This window comes from Ochotona princeps, chromosome X (assembly GCF_030435755.1).
Source record: "Ochotona princeps isolate mOchPri1 chromosome X, mOchPri1.hap1, whole genome shotgun sequence".
NCBI classification, from domain to species: domain Eukaryota; kingdom Metazoa; phylum Chordata; class Mammalia; order Lagomorpha; family Ochotonidae; genus Ochotona; species Ochotona princeps.
In genome coordinates, this window is record NC_080865.1 from 94,393,602 (window position 1) to 94,413,481 (window position 19,880).

At 41.9% G+C, this 19,880-nt stretch overlaps 1 protein-coding gene across 2 annotated transcripts in view; it reads left to right on the forward strand.

Moving 5' to 3' along the window:
- VGLL1 (vestigial like family member 1) overlaps positions 1-19,880 on the forward strand; it is a 31,866-nt gene that overhangs the window by 8,273 nt on the left and 3,713 nt on the right. For both annotated transcript variants that reach the window (XM_058658667.1, XM_058658668.1), the window contains exons 2-4: positions 3,046-3,284; positions 16,528-16,803; positions 18,679-18,738. In XM_058658667.1, coding sequence (XP_058514650.1) covers positions 3,046-3,284; positions 16,528-16,803; positions 18,679-18,738 — 575 coding nt within the window. The remainder of the gene's footprint in view (positions 1-3,045; positions 3,285-16,527; positions 16,804-18,678; positions 18,739-19,880) is intronic.

The following is a 19,880-nucleotide window of genomic DNA, read 5'->3' on the forward strand; positions in this document are numbered from 1 at the left end:
GTCAAAGTTTGACCCAGGGAATCATTTGGGAGCTAGATTCAGAGAAGTGGCCCATTTCTTTCATTTGGAGTGTGTGTCGTACATTGGGGGAGGGATGAAGTGCAGAGATGTTAGTTGTGGTTTATTCAGGACCCCCAGTATCCCAGGCTGAGCATCTGGGTGTGTTGGGACTGCAATGTTGCCTCTGACATTCTCTAACTCTCCCAACTGTGATCAGTTGTTCTGTGGACTCGCCCCAAGGAGCATGCTTCAGGGTTCTGTTGATCTTATGGTCCAGCAAGCTCTTTCAACTGTGGCTTCAGGGGGAGTTTGCAAAGATAGCTTGCAAGCTGTGTCAAGTCTACAGCAGTGACTCGTGGCAATACTGAGAGTGAAAAGCACCAGTTCTTCAAAGATGCTACCTAGCAGATAGGAGCTCCCAGAAGAAGCCTCAGGGGGAAGGACAGGGGGGCGGTGCACACTCCCTGGAGGAAACCATTTGGCCAGTTTAGAGTCCTTGCTTGGGGGTTTACGTGGCATTAAGGGCCGTCCTACTGAATAGAAGGGGAGGCTGTAGCTTACAGACAGAAAGGGATCATTTGACCGACCACTTAAACAGTAAAAATGGTAGAATAAAGACAGATGCTAGAACAAAAGATATGGGGCCAAGGGCCAGATATGGCTGGCATTCTGGCACAGCAGCTAAAGCTGTCACTGGCAATGCTGGCATCCCATATGGGTGCTGGTTCAAGTTCCGGCTGCTCCACTTCTGATCCAGCTCCCTGTTAATGGCCTGTGAAAAGTCCACTTCTGACCCAGGTCCCTGTTAGTGGCCAGGAAAAAGCAGCAGGAGATGGCCCGAATGTTTAGGTTCCTGCACTCACCTGGGAGGCTTGGATAAACTTCTTAACTCTTGGCTTTGGACCAGTTTGGTCTAGTCCTGATTGTTGCATCTTTTGGGGAGTAAACTAACAGATGGAAGACCTCCACCTCCCTGTCCTTGTCCCTCTCCCTCTCTGACTTGCCTCCCTCTGTCTCAGCAGGGAGGAGGGTTAGAAGTATCACTCTGCTCCTAGATATGTGCTGTGAAATATGTCTAGTTTGTCCACCTCATATAAATAAACAAACAAATAAATAACTTCTTAAAAACATTACTTGATAATTCATGGCTCTTTGATGTATTTGTACATCTCCAGGTATCTGAAGATATAGAGTATTTTTTATTGGGGAATAATTTGCTTACGGTGAAATGCCTAGATTCAAAGCATGCAATTTGTTACATTTTGACAAAAATGTTTATTCATGTAGTAACCACCATCCTCATCAAGATGTAGGACACTTCCTATGTCTCTGAAGCGCTCCTTTGTCCTCTTTCCTTTCCTGGTTCAATCTCCTCTCCACAGGGAGCCACTATCCCAACTTCTAGCAGCATAAAATGTTTGTGCTTGATCCATGTGTGTGAAATCATACAACATAGAGTTTTTGTAGATGCTTAATATAAATACCTTGAAGTTGATCCATGCTGCTGTGTGGATTTGCAGTTTGCTTCTTTTTATTGCTGAGAATCATGCCTTTGCATAAATATGGCAGTTTTTTTTAATTAGCATAGTGACAGACACCACATCCTTCCATTTTTGGGGCTATGATAGATAAAGCTGATATGAACATTCATGTACAAGTCTTTGTGTGGATCTAGTTTTTATTTCTCTTGGTTGTGTGTTCCTACAAGTGAGATTATTGAGTCACATGGTAAGAAATGCCTAATGTTATAAGAAGCTACCTAATTTTCCAACTCATTGTTCACATATATGTAATGTATTGATATCTTCAGGAAATGTCTGGTTCTGGCATGCTGTCAATCAGTGCAAACAGCATGGCAGTGCTCAAATACTTCCTCTAGGATACATCTAAAATGATTCTGGAAGGAGAACTGAGAAGGAACACCTTACTCATTGCCTGTACTGTTTCCTCAATATAGTACGTTGACACTTCTAGTGGAATCCTAAACAATGAACTTACAGTTTTTATGTGCACCAACTCCTTTTTTTTTTTTTAATGTAAGATGAGTATGGCGCCCAGAAAGGCCATATAGTTCCTCTGAAGTTAGCTAGACAAGGGTGACCACAGGTCATCTGACTCCTTTTCTGATGTGATTTTTTTTCATTGTGCTTTTTCTGTGTGAAATGATAGTCATTGAACCATCATTTACGGATCAAGTGCTTGTGCTATTGGCTATGAATAAAGAATATGGAATGCTCTGGATCCTCAAATATCTCATAGATTTAAGAGGGAGATAGCTTATTATACTCAAGTCATTTCGATTCTACACAGAAAAATAAACAGATTAAATTCATGTTTAGACAGAGCTCCAGACAATTCAGGTTGGTCAGTTGAAGGCACAAAAGATGGAGATGGGCCCTTTGCTGCTTGGGCGTGGTCACAGCATATTTATGATTGCTAGTTTCTAAGATGGAGTGTGTGCGGTTGAAGCCCACAATCTTACTCAGATTAGGGCATCAAGAGCAGTAGGAGGATTTGATGTGTTTTATTATTTTGCATGGAAGTGATCAACCTGGAAGTCAGTGCTGATCACATGGGCTGAAATTGCCAGTCTCCCATCAGATTGTTTAGCCAGAGCCTCTGGGGAATCTGACGCCCACAGATATCTCTGGCCTGACCTTTTCTCATTCATTTGGGAGAAAAGAACCTCCTCAGAAGATAAATTTTGCTGCTTTATTGTCTCAATGATCTTCCACTTCACTCTTCATTTCTTGATGCATTCATGGTCATGTTGGCTGATGATTCCTCTCACTGGTAAGACAAAACCCCTTTGAGTATTTTCTACAACTTTTCTTCATGTTTCCTGAACAATGATTAGATAAGGTTGATCCTAAGACGAGCAGAGCATTGTTGTTCACCTTCAAAAGCTCAAAGACTTCCTGAGGCCCCAGTGATAGCCTGTACTGGTGGGAACAGACTGCTTGTCCCCAAAGATGCTGTTCATCTAAACTACATCCAAGTCATTTGATAACATAGTAACAATGACACTTTGCATTTGGTCCACAGCTCTCGTATTTGTGGCTCACCAACAATGGAAGAAATGAGGAAGACTGACGGCCAGCAGGCCAGACGTAGGCAGAGGCCTGTAAAGACAGAGTGGAGTTCCAATTGTGTCATTTTCAACTATTTCCAAGGAGACATTGGCAGCGTAGTGGATGAGCACTTCGCCAGAGCTCTGAGCAATATCAGGAGTCCCCAGAGACTGATAACCTCAAGCATGAATGAAGATGTGATCCTAAGGAATGGTGAGCATGTTAAGAGGGATGTGGGTGGAATTTCCTGTGAACTACCCAGCTCTGAAGTGCTTGATGCATTAGATGTGTGTATTCACTAAAGACAGATTCCCTTGTCCAGTGAGAAGTCACAACTCTTCTTAAAAGTTTAGTATAAAAGGGACCTGCTTAATCAACTTAATTGACCCATTTCATTATTTCTGTAACCACGTTAAATGCTGAGTGTATTGCTGAGCATGCACTGAGAGTTCTACAACTGTGTCCAATTAACATCATTAACAATACTATTATTATGGCTATCATTTTAATATTGGCCATAATGAGAAAAATAATGTCCCAGTAGTTGTCCCCAGGCTCTTGTCAACAAATACTAGATGAGTACATGAGCAAGGGCTGGAGCCAGAGGGAGAGCTGAAGACTCTTGCCATATTCCCCCAACACAATCTTTCACAGAGCCAAAGGTGTGTGTCCCACATATTATTTGGCAATTAAAACAAGAGAGAGAGACAAAGCAGTTTTGAGAAAATGAAAATGTGCAAGTTTGGAGAAAGATGTAGACACTAAGCTGACAGGGGCTGCAGTCTGACTTTTCATGGAGTCACATAGAGTCATTCATCTGGCCCCTTCCTCCATAAAAATGCATGTTCCAACTGCTTTTGTATAGAGGCAAGTGCAATTCAGACTAGCTTCATTTTTAAATATATTCACTATCATTATCATATTCATCTTTTTCCTTTTGGTTTCAAAATATTTTAATGGGTACCTGAAAGCATTCATGGCCTCATGGGTGGCTCCTGGGCATAATGAAGAAGTTCTCCCTGTCTGGTAATGTGAACTAGTTCAGTGTGTCTACTTTTTTGGAGTGTGCAAATTTACCAGGTTATGGCTGGTTTTTTAGAAAGATCTTTATTGCTGGTGCCAAGCACACATGTTGAATGTCAGAGGACCTGTGTGCCTCCAACAGGGCTGCTTCATGCAAAGCAGATGAGCAGGCTCTCTGACTTTGGAGTTTAGCCGTTTCCAGAAGCCAACACTTTTGAATTTGTACATGGTGGTGGTGTGTAGGTGTTGTGCTAACTTTGGAAGAATTCTCTTCTCTCCTAGAAATTACTTTACTGTGAAGTAATGTGATTTTCTCAAGGAATATTGTGGGTTAAGTCAGTATGTGGAAGAGCAAGTGGTAGCAGCAGGTGCTGAAGAGAACCACTGTGAGGCTTATTGCTAAAATGGGCACAAGGGGGCAGTGGAGAGAGTAGAGGTGGTGACCCTGAATGTGTTAAATAATGATTGTGATCTTGAGTGGCTTGGGGGAGTGACGCTTTGCAAGAGCTAGTAAATGTGGTGTATAAAATTTGGAAGATCTAGCTAAGTGCTTTGTAGGATCAAAATCCCAGGCACTTAACACGAATAGGCTGACATCAGCTATTTGACTTTAAAAAATTTTTATAAATGTATTTTTTCCACATGTTTAATACTTCATTAGGTAGCAAAATCAGCAAACGGAAAGCAGAAAATAAAAATAATGACAAGGAACACAAAAACATAAGCCCAGCAAAAAAATTTAAAAACCTATTGTTCCTCAGGCATATAAACAATATAAACAAAGGTTCTGTATGTTTTCTCTCTTTAATCTGTGATAACTAATACACAGAGTACAAAAATTGCAATCTACTGATACGAGAGTGACACTCTGGGATTTGATTATTATAACTCTATTTCTGAAAACACAGGCTCGTATTCATTAAAGTCATTTCCCTGTAAGTACCATCAATCCATACTCCCTCATTTCCTCTGTTCTACCCGCCTCTTAAAAAATTAAACTGAGATGAAAACCAGCATTTGAGCTACTACTTTGGATCTCTGCTTTACTTGCAGCCAAACTCAATAGTGGCATTGAGGCACATTTTTCCTCTTCTCTCCTCTCGTGCTCTTTACACTCCACCCATGCTTTTATTATCATGAGATCTTGAACCTTCATGTGATGCGGCCAGTTGGAGAGTGAACCAGCACATGGAAGATCTTTCTCTTTTGTTTTTCCTTCTCTCTGGAAATCTGCCTTTCCACTAAAAATAAGTAAATCCTTAAAAGAAACCACTCTAATTAAGATTACCCTTTCTCTCTCCTAATCTTGTTTGATCTATTAGCCACATCAGCTGCATTCAACTGCACCCTCCTTCCAGAAACACTTCCTGTTGCTACTGCCCTTAATCTCCTTTGCTGATGTCCCTGTCTGTCCAGCTTCTTTCTAAATGTTCCAGAGCTCCAGGGCACCGATCTTAGGCAATTTCCTGTTAACTGCATTCATTCCCTAGGTGATTTCTCCTACTCCCTGGTCCTAAATGCCTTCTATTTGCATGAATCCCAAATACTCATCTGCAGCTCAGAATGGATATTAGACCTATGTAGCTGCCTCCTTGGGATCTTCACTTCTTGCATCTAAGAGAAACAAAAATGTCTGCAACTATCAGAGCTAAGGAAGGCTGAAGCCAGGAGCCCAGAATTCGATCTGCGTCTCCCACATGAGTGATGACGACTCAAGTACTTGAGTCATCAGTGCTGCCTTCCAAGGTGCTCATTAGCAGAAAGCTGAGCTGCAAGCTCAGTAGTCAGGGTTCAAACAGGGCACTGCTTTGGCAGCTGAACAGCTGCTCCAAGTGTCTGCTCCTCAAATGAACTCTTAGTCTCCACTTCAACCTTCTCCTCTCAATATCTCTTCAAGCCCACCTCAATAAATGGCGAATGTATTCTTTGAATTCCTTGGAGTCGTGTTTAACACCTTTCTTTATCTCACACTCTATATCCAATCGTTTGGGCAATTCTGTTGACTTTACCCTCAAAATAGCCAAACTCTCCAAGCCTCCCCACTGCCACTGCTGTCACTTCTGTTCTAGAGGCCATAGTCTCCCCCTTGTAGTAGTTCAATAACCTCCTAATTGGTCTCAGTCCTTTTGTCTTTGTTTTCCTTCAGTCTGGTTTCAAGATAATGGTGAGAATGGCACCAGTCAAATGAAAGTCCCGTCATGGTACTCTTGAGTTCAAAATGTTTCAATAGCTTTCCATGTCACTTGGAATCTAATCCAAACTTTGTAACAGGTCTCAAGCTCATCTGGGCCCTTGATGCCTTTCTCATCTCCTATCCTACCACTTTCCACTGCACCCACTTCAGCTTAGCCTCCTCACTGCATGTAGTCTGTGCTTAGAAAGTCCTTTGGCAGATTCTCATTTTGCACTCTCCCAGGAATGCTGTGTTGCCAACATCTGCATCGTTTCCCTTTCCCTCATATGAGTTCTCCAGTGTTACTGCTCCAGAGAAGCAGCCTTGTTTGAATAACCTACATACAAAACAGAAGCTGCTACTCAGTCACTCTGTCTTCTTGCTGTATTTCATTTTTATTCTAAGCATTTGACATCACCTACCATATTCTGTGTGTATATACTCCCTTGTTGACCACCCTCCCCTGCCTTAGACTCTTGACTCCACTGTAGCAGTGATTCAGTCTGTTGACTGCTACTTTCCAGGTACCTGGCACAATGCTTGACACACAGAGAAGGTACTCAATGAATGGTGCTTGAATGAATGAAATTGTGCTTTGAATCAGACAAGGTTACCATAGAAGGGTATGTGGTATGTTGTGTAGCTTTCACAGGCTGATTGGGACCAGGCTGCTTCTACTAATAGTGTGATGTGAAGGTGTATCAGATTGCCTCTCAGTGATTTCCTCACCTCAAAAGCAAATACTATTTAACTCTACAGGCGTGAACGAGGAGTGAATGAGGAAATGCATGCCAAGTGTTGCATAGTAAGTACTATGTTGGGGCTAGTCACGTTGTGGGCAAAGTGTTAATGCTGCACACATGTTTTTGAATGGCTAGAAAGCCAGAATTAAAGGCATTAGGATCACAGAAGAGCAGGCTTTTCCCATAAGTGTGTAAGTTCTCTGGGGCATTCTGTTGGTGGCTGCTAAGGTGTTTTCTGTGCCTTCTGACTCCACCTCGCATCACTGTGGGAGGCCTCTGCACCCTTCTGGAACTTGGCTGTGGACCTGTTCTTTGGCCAAGAGAACTTTTCTCTCTGCCCAATCTCCTAGTTGTTTCATTTTCCCTGCTGAGTATCTCACAAAGTCTTTGTGAAGATGTTGCTTCTCTCACAAAGAGGACAAGTGAAATATTTGTCTGCTACAAGGGAAAGGCTGTGTCCCTTAAGACCCCTCCTAATACATCTAGGATTGAAATTTCTCCTCTGTTTTGCTGCTTGGGGCAGGCCCTGTGAAAGAACCCTAATTCCAGATTCTCACCGGAGAGATTGGATGGCATACACCAAAATTTAAAATGGTGCAAAATCTACAAAGTGACCTTTTGTGACTGCCCTTTACTTAGTGTGCTCTCGACTCCTGCAGCCAGCATTAGGCCACTCAGCCCTGACTATGCCGTGCCAAGAAAAGCAGATCCTCATTCACTGGTTCCCGTTACTGATTCATCTCCATGTTAAGGACGCTTTCTCAAGCCAAATAAGTGCAACGCCCATATTTAGACACCCATGTGGCTAGGAAATGCCATTGAATTTTCTAGCTGGTTTTCCCAAACCAAAATGAGTCTTAAAATACTCTTATCTATCATTTATACTGAGTGTGCTTCAGGAGAAAAGAACTCCACAATTTGAAGGTGTTTTTGAGTCATCTCCCTTTAAGAGGACATCAGAGGCTTCGGAGACTATGACTTCTCGAGTAGAGGGTAAAGGAAAGCGCACACACAGTGCATGAGCTTGGATGCTTTCTGTTATGCTCCAAGGTTGTTCCCCAGCCTGGCCACAGGCCTGATGATGTGCTCCAGGGCTGCTCAGAGAAGGTGGAAGGATACACACCTGCGCACCCAGCAGACCTTTACAGCTATGCTTTTTAGAGGCTTCCACTTCCTTTGGTCTCCCCTCCTTTCTGCCCTAAGTGGTGCAGGGAAACAATGCTGGGTTTGTGTTTTAGTGTAAGTATCTACGAGAGATCCACATATTCTAGTTGCTTTTGGTTCCTGTGAATACTGACAAATTCATGTCTTCCTTCCCAGCAAGGAAAAGTTGTCTGCACACACATACATTGAACCCCCTAGGTGTCAAACAGTTCAAAATCCACTGTGATTAGCAAAGTTCAAGAACAGGCAAGTAAACCTATGGTGCCAGAAGACAAGATAGTGTCTGTCTTTGGCTGGGTGATAGTGGCTGCGAGGGGGCGTGAGGAGGACCCATGCAGGGTGTGGAAGGAAAGTGTTCTTGTTGGTTATACTCCGTCTGGGTGCTCATTCTCCTTTGTGCAAATCTCTCCAGTCTCATGTTTGCAGTGGAACAGTTTTCTGTATATGTTATTGTATTTCACAAAACTGCTTTGCAGTTGGTGTAATTATCTTCAGATTAAAGAGAAAGAAGCTGCAGCCCAGCCAGGTATGCTCCTGGACACTGATCACACAGTTGTGTGTTAGAGATTGCAGTGCAGGTCTGTCAGACTCCTGGGTTAATTTCTTCATGTCTTTTCTATCCTGCTTGCCTTTATAGACCCAGACAATGGCCCCTGTGAGAAGGTTAATACGTATAAGCACTAGATTTAATGATGTTGATGATAACTACCACATATTCTAAGGACCAGGCTCTCTGCTAAGGCCTGTCTATCGGATTATGACGTCAACTCTTCACACCAACCCATTAATTCTCACTGTGGACATTAATCCATTAATTCTCACTGTGGACATTTTCTTGGTGAAGAATTCAAGGCTCAGAGTTAAATGGCCTGCTTAAATTCCACCCCTATTAAGGGCTAGCTATAACATTTTTTGCTAGGTGACTTTGATGTCGTGAAACTACTCACTTAATTTTAGTTAGCCACTGTCTTGCCTTGCCTTGCCTTGCCTTGCCTTGCCTTGCCTTTTTTCTTTCCTCTCCTTTCCTCTCCTCTTTCTTTCTTTCCTTCCTTCCTTCCTTCCTTCCTTCCTTCTTTCCTTCCTTCTCTATCTCTCCCTTCCCTCCGGAAGAAAGGAATTATTAGTTGGAAGTAAATAAGGTAATTCTGGATTGATCATTCATAACTGTGACTCATCTTTTGGGATGCTATTTGCTTACTAAATAATTTTCCTAATTACAAAAATAAAATATGTCTTTTTGAAGATTTAGAAAACAGGAAAGATTCAGGAAACCAAAAGGATTGAACATAGTCATAAACATATGTCGATGTCATCACATATTTGAATACATTATTTTAATTACTCAGGAGTGTCATTTCATAGATGTACCAAATGTTAGACTTTATGAACATTTATATTGTTGCTAAATTTTATTTATTTTTAGCATCATTTTGAACATCCTTGCAGCTAAATTTTTACATGTACACTTTATATCCTTAAAATAAATCACTGTAAGTGAAATTACTGGGTCAATGGGTCTGCACAAATTTTGTGGTTTTGATATCTACTGACAAATTATTCCCCAGAAACATTATGACAATCTGCTACTCCTCAAAACCAGTGGTGTGTGAAAATGCCGTACTCACCAATTGTTTTTTTTTTTTTTTTTTTTTTTTTTTTTGGACTACAACCTGAAAAAAAAAAAAACAAAAAAAAAAAAAAAAAGAAAATAAGCTCTTGCTGTATTTTGACTGTTTATTTTCTCTCTCCATAGGAAAAAATTATGGAAAAAAATCTATTATTTCTCTTTGTGATTCCTGGATTTTCTTTTTTTTTTTTTTTTATTAATTATTATGCATTATGTGACAGTTTCATATGCTCTGGGAATCCCCCCACCCCTCCCCACACCCCTCCCCCCTGGTGGTTTCCTCCACCTTGATGCAGTATTACAGTTCAAATTCCATCAAGATTCTTTCCTTGCAAACATATACCCAGCATAGAGTCCAGCTACTCATTGTCCAGATGGGTTGAACAGTTTGTTGGGGAGACCATTTCTGGTCCAAAGTCAGAGCTGGTAGAATATCATCCCAGTCAATTAAGAGTCTCAATATAACATTAACAGCAATTTGTAACATTATGGAATTGACAAGGTTTTGCGTAACCAGTATGTTAAAAAAAACAAAACAAAACAATACAAAACAAAAAAGAAGCAAGTTCTTAACCACAACCTATGATTAGCTCATTGACATTTCAATTTTAGTTCATATACAGGACCAGCTGCTATATACCTTAAAATGGCTATAAGGTACCATTCAGCTGTCTCGTGTCTGTTTCATTTTAGTATTTAGCCATTTGTTGTGTTGAAGTCTAATTTTACTGATCTTGGCAGATTTTAGGATAATCTAGACTGGCTTGTAACTCTAACAAGACATTTGTCAGCAGTTAAGGTGCAGAACATTTTTTTTTTGGGGGGGGGGTGTGCAGGAAAGCCCCCAACACCATGGTAAGGAGTGACTAATCTTTGTGTCCTACCCAGGAAGGCATTAGCCAATCCATGCCAGCTCTTTCCTGTCGGATTTCAAGCTCTACTTTTTGTTGTTTGTCTATTTATTTTAGGTTTTTTTTTTTTTTTTTTTAGTTTGTATGATTGTTTGTTTGCTGTGAGGGGTTTTCGGAGCGATCCTGATGGTCATTGCAAGGGAGGGTGGGGGTCCAGAGGTGGAGCCAGGCTCGGTCCAGAGAAAGCTCTCCTCCCTGGTCCCGAGGGACGTTTATTGTTCTTCTGTTTCTGCGGACCGCTCAGGGCTTCTGGTTGTCATTCCGATGACGTTGGTTTCTGCGCGGTAGTGTTTGGACTTCTTCCATCCCCTGCGGGAGCTCCGGTTAGGGGTGGGTGACCTCAGAGTACTCGGCCTCCGAGGGCATCCAATTCCCTGTGGCCTCCTTGGCAGTTGGGATATAGTCCTTGTTGCTCGTATTAGTAGTTTGTGGTGAAGGTCTGGGAGTCTTCATGGTTGGGATCCAGGCTTTCTCCTTGCCATCTGCTCTACCCTGGAGTGCCCCCCTGCTCCACGCACATGACCTCCTGTTAAGAGGTTGTCAGGATCGCACCCGATTCCCCCCTCATGCATTGGTATAGTAGTTTTACTATTGTTTAGTGCTGCTTTGAGTCTGTTGTCTATGAATTACCAGATTTGATCATGATAGGCTATATTATACTTTTTCCTCACTCTTTTTATGGTCCTGAAAGGCTTCCCTGCACTCCCCCCCATTACGGATTAACATAACGTATTGAGGGTATAGTAGGTTTTACAGTTTTTCGATGTAGATCTTAAGTATTCTGACATTAATTGTTGGTTTATAGATTATATCACATTATCTTATTGTATTGGATACAGGTTGTTAGAGATTGCAATAATATTACAATATACAGGTACTATCAGGTTGTCATCTTTTCATCTCAGATTAAGGCAAACATGTGGTATTTAACCTTTTGGGATTGGTTCATTTCTCTTAGCATGATGGATTCCAGTCGGGCCCATTTGTCCACAAAGAACTGCATTTCGTTTTTTTTAATAGCTGAGTAGTATTCCATAGAGTAGATGAACCATAGCTTCCTTATCCAGTCTTGTATTGATGGGCATTTTGGCTGCTTCCAGGTTTTTGCGATTGTAGATTGTGCTGCTATGAACATTGACGTGCATGTTGGTTTCTTGAGTAGGAGATGTTTTGGATATATCCCTAGGAGTGCTATTGCTGGATCATATGGCATGTTGATTTTCAGTTGCTTGAGTATTCGCCAAACTGATTCCCATAGAGGCTGTACCAATCTGCAGTCCCACCCGTACTCACCAATTGTTAAATTGAAAAGGCAAAGCGAGTAAGAGCATGGGGTTTAGAATGCTGCAGTGCTACCAGTGTGACCTCAGGCAATTTGCTTTAACCACTTGGAGTCTGTTTTCACATTCGGGTTGCTGTGAGGATCATATGAGATCATGTATGTGGAGCAAAGTGTCAGGCTATTGTAAATGCTCAGTAAACATGTTATTCTCTACTTATAAGTTGTTTCTGCCTGCCTCGGAAGTGTTATTACCTGAGAAGGGATACAGACTGGGTAAGACTTCTGAAATCTCCCTTTGAATACCAATATCAAACCGTCATCTGTATCTCTCCTGTCTCCAACATTAGGTGACTGGTAACAGTGCAGATTCTGAGGTCTCACACTAATTATCACCTTGGTTTTTCTGGATTCATTACACTGAATGTTGCAAAGTAGTAAAGAAGCTCAAAGTGGGCTTGTGTATGGGAAATTATTAAAATAAGAATAGCAAGAGGAATCATTTATGGATCAGCTACTGAGTGTCAGTGTGTGAAGCCCTTTACATGGATTATTCCATTCAATCATATAACACTGTCATGAGTCTCAGAGGGGCAGGGGAGAGGCTTGCTCAGTGTCATGCAGACAAGAAGTGGACTCCAATCCTATCTGACTTCAAATTTGTGTTGTTGACCAGTTTGAATGCTACTGTCCTCAAGGTTTAGTAGAAAGCTGGGCACATGAGAGAGTGTGTATGTGCATATGCATTTGTGTGCAGTCATGAGTTGCACATGTGTATGAGCACATGCACGTGTATCACTAGAACAGTATTTAGTCAGACACTAGTATGTGTCAGGCCCTGTGCAAGTTCTTAGGGATGTATAGTGAATAAGAGAGAACTCATTCCAACCATTTCCAGTGCCTCCTAAAAGACCGACAGTAAATGAATAAGTCAATTAAGCAATAAGGACATTACAGATTAACATTACAGTATGAAGGACAGAAAACTGTATAGTCACAGAAAGCAGTTAACAAATTCCAGATTGAAGGTCCAAGGGAGCCTTTGGTGTGTCCTGAAAGTAGGCTGGAGTAAGGAGTCAAGGCCACCTTGCAAGCATAGGGTGGAAGGTAGACCCCCTGGGGTGGAGGCAAATGCTTCAGTGCCTGAAGACATATTCCAGAAGATTCTGAAGCTCCCCAAAGTGATTATGGGTGGGTGTGGGCGGGGTTTCTGCGTGTGGGCGGGGTGCTGGTGGAGCCTAAGAAGAATGACCTACTAGTTTTACCCGAAAGAAATGGAGTGTGAACTGGTGACTAATACTGTCAAGGCAACCTGCTCTTAGGACCAAGTGCCTCAGTGATTGCAGAGGCATGGATGGAACTAAGAAGTAGAGCCTAGGTGCCTGGGATTAAGATTTTTGGAGCAGAAGTGTTTTATAGTCCCACTCGAAGAAAAATCTGTCTTTCCCAAGTATTCATGAAATAATGCCCAATGCCTTCCCCATTCTCCTGTGCATTCATTGATACAGTTTAGGGTATAAGAAGGCAGCAAAATCTCCAAAAGCTCTTTGTCTCTTGCCTCCTGAGGTAGTTAATGGGTTACTTGCATAAGAAGATGTCACCAGAACCACTTCTAGCACCAGTGGCACCACAAGACAGTCCAAGTTATGGTTTCAGATACCTTCACACACGTACGAGGTGAAAAGAGTCTGGTTGTTGGAGTGGTTTGTTTAAGAAGCCACATGCGGCTCATCAAAATTCAGCCACCTCCCCCTCTAGAATCCACCAACACTCAAGCCTAGTCTGGAAAGGTGGGTTTTCCCAGAACTCATGAGGTCCACTACGGGTTAATGTGAACTCAGGGTTGCAACACCGTGTGTTCTCACAAACTCCCAAACTGTTCTCTGGTGACCCTGTGAGACCTTGAACCATGCTCTTACCTCTGTCCCAGAATTCTGAAGGGTAAAGTAGTTAGGAGAAATAGTGAAAACACTCTGAGGCCCTGCTTTCCTCATTTCAAATACATAGTAAGAACCTAGGTCATATGCATGAGCTCTGTAAAGCGTGTTCAGCTGGAGTCTGCCCAGTTGCCAGAGGGTTTTTCTTTGCTCCCAATCTGGGAATAGGACATGTAGTACCTTCATTCAAGAAGAAACATGGACAGTGATTAACCAAACCATTTAATCAGTGATTTGTCACAGAGTGCCCTCAATTGCTTCACACCTAGAGCTATGAATTTTCAAACATAGGATTCATTCTCAGGAACACATCTCAATATGCTCATTTGCCCATGATTTCATTACAATTCTGCCAGCACACATAACTGATTGCCAGTGGTTTGAAGTGCTGGGCCAAATGTTCACATAGCATAGGTATGAGTTCTTTTTTTTCTGTATTACACAGAATGTCGTGGTGAGGGTAGAGGTGAAAGAACTACAATAACACTGTGTAGGTCCCGTGTTTTCTGTGAACTTTTCACTTTTTAATATTTGCTTTTTTTCTTTTTTGTAACTCCTTTTTATTTTTAACTTTTCTTTAAATGTTTTATTTTTGATGATATTTACATAGCTGATCGGGGCACAAAGGGTCAAGGGCTAGAGGAATGTGGGTAAGACCATTCTTTCCACATTCTCTTTTTGCCTTCCTGTATAGGGGGGGCGTGGGGGTAAAGGGAGAAGTCACACCCAGCCTTCCAACCATCCCCGGGTCCCTAATGTGGGGCATGCTCTGAAGGCACTGCTCAAGTGGTTTTGATAGTTCAATAGTTCTGAATTGCTGCCAGTCTCGGCACTCCAAGCATGATGAAATCTCCAGAATCCACTGGCTGACATAGTCCACCTTAGAGTCTTCATTTGCCTAGATTATTGCTTTTTAAAGATTCGTTTATTTGCCTTGAAAGTCAGACTATAATGGGAGAGAGGGGAGGGAGAAGAGGGAAAAAGGAGAACTAGGGGAGAGGAGAAAAGAAGGAGGGAGAGCATAAGGGAGAGGAAGAGATCTTTTATTGCTTCACTCTGTAGATGGCCACCGTAGCCAGTGCAGTTCCTGACTAAAGCCAGGAGCCCACCTCCTCCTCTGGGTTTTCCATGTGGGTGCAAGAGCACAATCACTTGGACCATTCTCTGCTGCTTCCCTCAGGCCATTAGCAAGGGAGCTGGATTGGAAGTGGTGCAGCCAGGACTTGAACTTGCACCCATTTAGAATGCTCACACCACAGGCAACAGCTTTATCTGCAATGCAATTTTTATTTTAGTTGACAAATAATAACTGTAAATGTTTATAGGGGGCATTGTGCTAATTCCATACATGTATGCGGTATGTACATCTCCTTAAACTTCATCATTTCTCTAAACCTTCAAGCTCTTGCAGCTACTTATAAAATATGCAATTCAGATTTTTTTTAACCTTGGGTGAAGCCAGTCAAACTGAACTTTCAGGAGAGCTGCAAGAGGCCTGTGTCAAACGAAAAGGGGCCAGCATACCAGGCAGCTAATCCTGCTTCATAGTCATACCTACACCCCTCTTTTATTATCTTGGATACATGATTGGCTCCAAGATTAAAGCACCACCTCTGAGAGCTCCTTCCCTCCTCCCCTTCAACTGAGTGGGTGCTTAGAACGGGGAAAACACCTGTCCATAACATGAACTGTCCTAGAATGTGATATCCTGCATTCAGCCACTTAGCAAAGGTGCAGGCAGAGTGAGGTCTGTGGAACTAAAGGAGACATCATTTCCACTCAACTGTGCAAGAAAAAATTTGAATCATCTCTTGATCTTGAGCATTCTGTATTTGCAGGACAAGGTCCAAGAAACTCTTTCCCTATTCATCACTCATCTCCCCAGCTCATTCCCCACTACTCGGCATTGCTGTTATGGCTCAGTTTCTTGTCTTTTCCATGTCCCCAAGTCCTTGGCAAAATAGTTCAACTCCAGAGCTTTGTGAGTGGTCATCACAGTAAACACTGCACAGTTTATACAGTTCTATGGAATTCCGCTGTTCAATGTATGTGGAATACTAGCTATAAAGTCACTGACAATAAAGAAGCTAAACAGCAGTAGCAACCAAACACAAATCAATCATTATCCTAGAAAAGTTCCACAAAGAAGCTCATTGGACAAGGAGATAAAGATGTATTTACAACAATGCTCACTAAAATATTGCTTGATAACTGGGTGGAAATGACTGAGCTGCCTACAGATCTGCCTCTGTTAGCCATATTCCTGTTGTATGATGCAGTACTGCTCAGCCATTCAACACGTTGCTGTTTGATGCCATTCATTGTGATGGGAGGATAATTATTGCTATTTTAAATGAATCAAAAGCAGCTTTAATGACAATATGAATTTTGGAAACAATGTGTACATAACTGGGAACATGTTCTAGAAAGAAGTGCAACTAAAGTAGAATATCTGCTAGTTTTGGATATTATGATTGATGTTTTTAGTCTTTTCTATATTTTCTTCAAGAATGTGTTAGCAAGAAAAACATTCATCTACTTCCATTTTGAAAACAGCAAATGGACACCTAACATGTCTTTCAAAATCTTTCCTTCTCAGATGGTGACATGCCTCCATATAAGTGGCGTTTCCCTTCATGGACAAATTCACAGCCAGAAGGGTTTCTTGCAAATGACGTCGGCAACTATAGCTCGGATGTGTCTGTTCCTGTGGCTGTGGATCAGCACCCACTGACCCTGACTGGGACCACTTCTGCTCAGCCCACGGAGCTGTGGCATTTTGCCCCCACCGCCAGCTCCAGCCGTCCAGAGGCTGGTTACTCTAATGCTGTCTCCACTGGGTGCTTGGTTCCAGAGCGCCAGTCTGATGGGAAATGTGAGCCCCTTCTAAATATCCTTCAGTAAAACAGATTTCTACTCCTTCCTCAGGCCTGAGGGAAGCATACACACCTGTCTAAGTAACTGGAAGTGTAGGATGGCTCTTTTCCCCATAGGCATCTCCTCGGTGGACTATGAGGAGATACCTACTGGCATCTGCAGGATTGCCTTTGATTGGTGGTAGTGGGGAGTGAATTGGCATGAAATGGTGTGCCCAAGATAAATTACTGTCTCTCTGGATGTAAGACTGCTGAGGAACACAATGTTCTGCTTAAATGTTCCATTTATCTTCACTAAGCTTCAATGATGTGCACAGTTTAATGACTGAAGGTTACATATGTAGCCAACCAGTCAGAACTGACCTCAAGTATTCACCCAAGTCTTTTGACTTGGCCTCACCTTATAAAAATTATGGGCTACTGTTGAGAATCGTAGAGTCTTGCATTTGCCTCACTGGGAGTCACTAAATCCATTAACAAAACATCTCTTTGACGTAACCACTGGCTCCAACACTGTTCTCAAAACAAGTTGGCAACCTGCAGTGATGCCAGATTCATAAACAAAAACAAGAGCAATCTACACCAACCATCTGCTCCACGCATTAAAATTCAAAGCAGTAGGAGAAGCAGTCCCACAACTACCTGGAGATTTGATGGGGCCTGGCTGTCTTTGGCTTGCTCCTGCCCACTGGCCTCCTCCTGTTTGGTTTCTCTTGGATTTCTCCTCTCCTACTGCATGAACTCAACTGCTCAAGAGGCTCACTCACTTTTCATTCACCAACTCACCAAACAAAACTGGAATTTAGCCTACCTGATCTAAAATATGTGTCAGGAAACAAGACTCCTTCTTTGTAAGTGAATGGGTGAATAGTTGGCCTATATTATACTCTTGTAAAAAAGGCTATCCACACTGCTGCAAACTTGGCCTTTCATGTGAAATGTTTGTTACAATAGATGGGAGCCAAATCTGCATCTTCTGGGGTTCTGCTGTCTGAGCAACCCCTTAGTCCGAGTGCATCTGTGATTTTACTGTGCTATGCTTTGAGAACATAACTGGAAGTTGTTTTTACTCTGAGCAAAGCATAGAGTACACAAAAAGTCCATTCATCACACCCTACCTTACCTAAGTCAGGTACTGTGTTCCATCTTAGCATTGAAAACAAATTCTCCATTGAAATATCACTCCATCATTTCCATAGTTTGATTAGGAATCTACACAGACAGTCAATCATAAAAACGTCAGGCTTGGGAAACCTGTGAAAACTCCCACCCCATACCCATTTTCATAAGGCTCTTCCTGTTGAATTTGGAGAGAAAATTAGGTCAACTGTTTTTGTACATATGCCCATGCATACATATAGCAAAGCTCTGTTTCAACAGTTGATTAAAACACAGATGGCTCAAATGAGCACCTTCCAAATATAACAACTCTATACAATTCGAGTCCAACGTGGCAGATATTTAGTGAGCACCTACTATATACCAGGCACATCATAGCAAAGTCATAATGCAGGTACTGTATTATTCTGGACACCTGTGGACACATTCATACTTTTTTTCCTTCAAAGTCTCAGCCACCTGGGACACTGCACACCTTCTACTAATACAGAGATGAGTTGTGCTCTTTGATAACTGAAACTTCAGGATCAATTGAAGCAGTCAATTGTCCTTACTCATGAAGATGCAAACAAAATCTAAGGGATCTTAAAAACCTAGAAGCTTCTATATTTTTACAACATCTGATGAGAGAAAATAAGCCAGATGTTCACAAAGTGATAGGCAGGCCATTTGGGGACCCTGGAGTGCTGGGGGGGGCACTATATAGGCAAGCCCCAGAGACATAATCTCCAATTATATTTTCTTATGTTTTCTAGATAAGAAAACAAATGTGCACCGCAATCGTGGATCTGCCAATACCAGCCAGGCAAATGAAAGTATGTATCTGGTTCAAGTTTTGACAATGTACTCTGAATCCTGAGAACACATGTGGGGGCACTTGTAGTGTGAAAAGCAGCACTAATAGAAGACTTATTTCTGTCAACTAGTATTTTTCATAAACATAATTGGTTGCATCTTAGTCTCTAATAGTGCAAAATTTCAGGTTGTATAAGATTTCCTGAATGTTTCTATTTTGCTATAAATGGCTTCACTGAGTTATTTGATCTGAGCCAAACTTCACCATGGTAACCAAGGTGACTCAGAGAGATAAACAAATCTGTGAGGATTAGCTTGTTCTGTCACAGGTGTTCAATTCAAACTATGCATACAGGGCCACCTCAGGACTCTGTAGTCAGGGAACATGTCAACTGAGGCAAAGCCACATCCCTGGGCTCCACATCCAGTTTAAAAGTTAGATTCATACATTCTTGAAAATGATTGATCTGAGTGGAATGGTCTGAATTCTTCACGGTCTAGATTTGTGGTTTGAAAACCAGCTTTGAAATTATTGGCTTCAGGTATTTAGCCATGTTTCGTAATCTTTGCATGCCTCAATCACCTCATTTGTACTATGAAAAAAAATAGTGCCCACAGCATAGGGTTTCTGTGAGGACTAATTGAAATAATAAACAACACAGTGCCTAGGTTACAGGAAATCTTCCAAAAGTAGAAGTCTTTGTTTGAAAGGTAGCTACAAATTGGGGCAGTAGTGGGGAGAGAGAAGAAGAGAGCAAGGGAGAGAAAGAGAGAGAGAGAAAGAGAGAGCGCTATCTTCTAGTTCATTTCCCAAGTTGGTTACAGCTAGGCTAGACAGAAGTCAGAACTAGGAACTTCATTTGGGTCTGCCACATGTGTCACAGACTCAAGTGTTTGGAGATCATCTTCCACTGCTCTCCCAGGTTCATTAACAGGGAGCTAGACAGGAAATGGAGAAGCCTGGAAGTGTTGTTATTCTATAACACCAGCAAAATTGTAAGTATTTTCAAAGGATAAGACCAGACACAATCTATCATAAAATCATTGAAAACAATTCTAAATTAAAACAGCATGTTACAATGACTTGAATTAGTGATGGAAGAGATTATTTCAAGTGTACATGGGTATCTATTGTATCCAAGAATAAAGAAGAAGGAAAGAA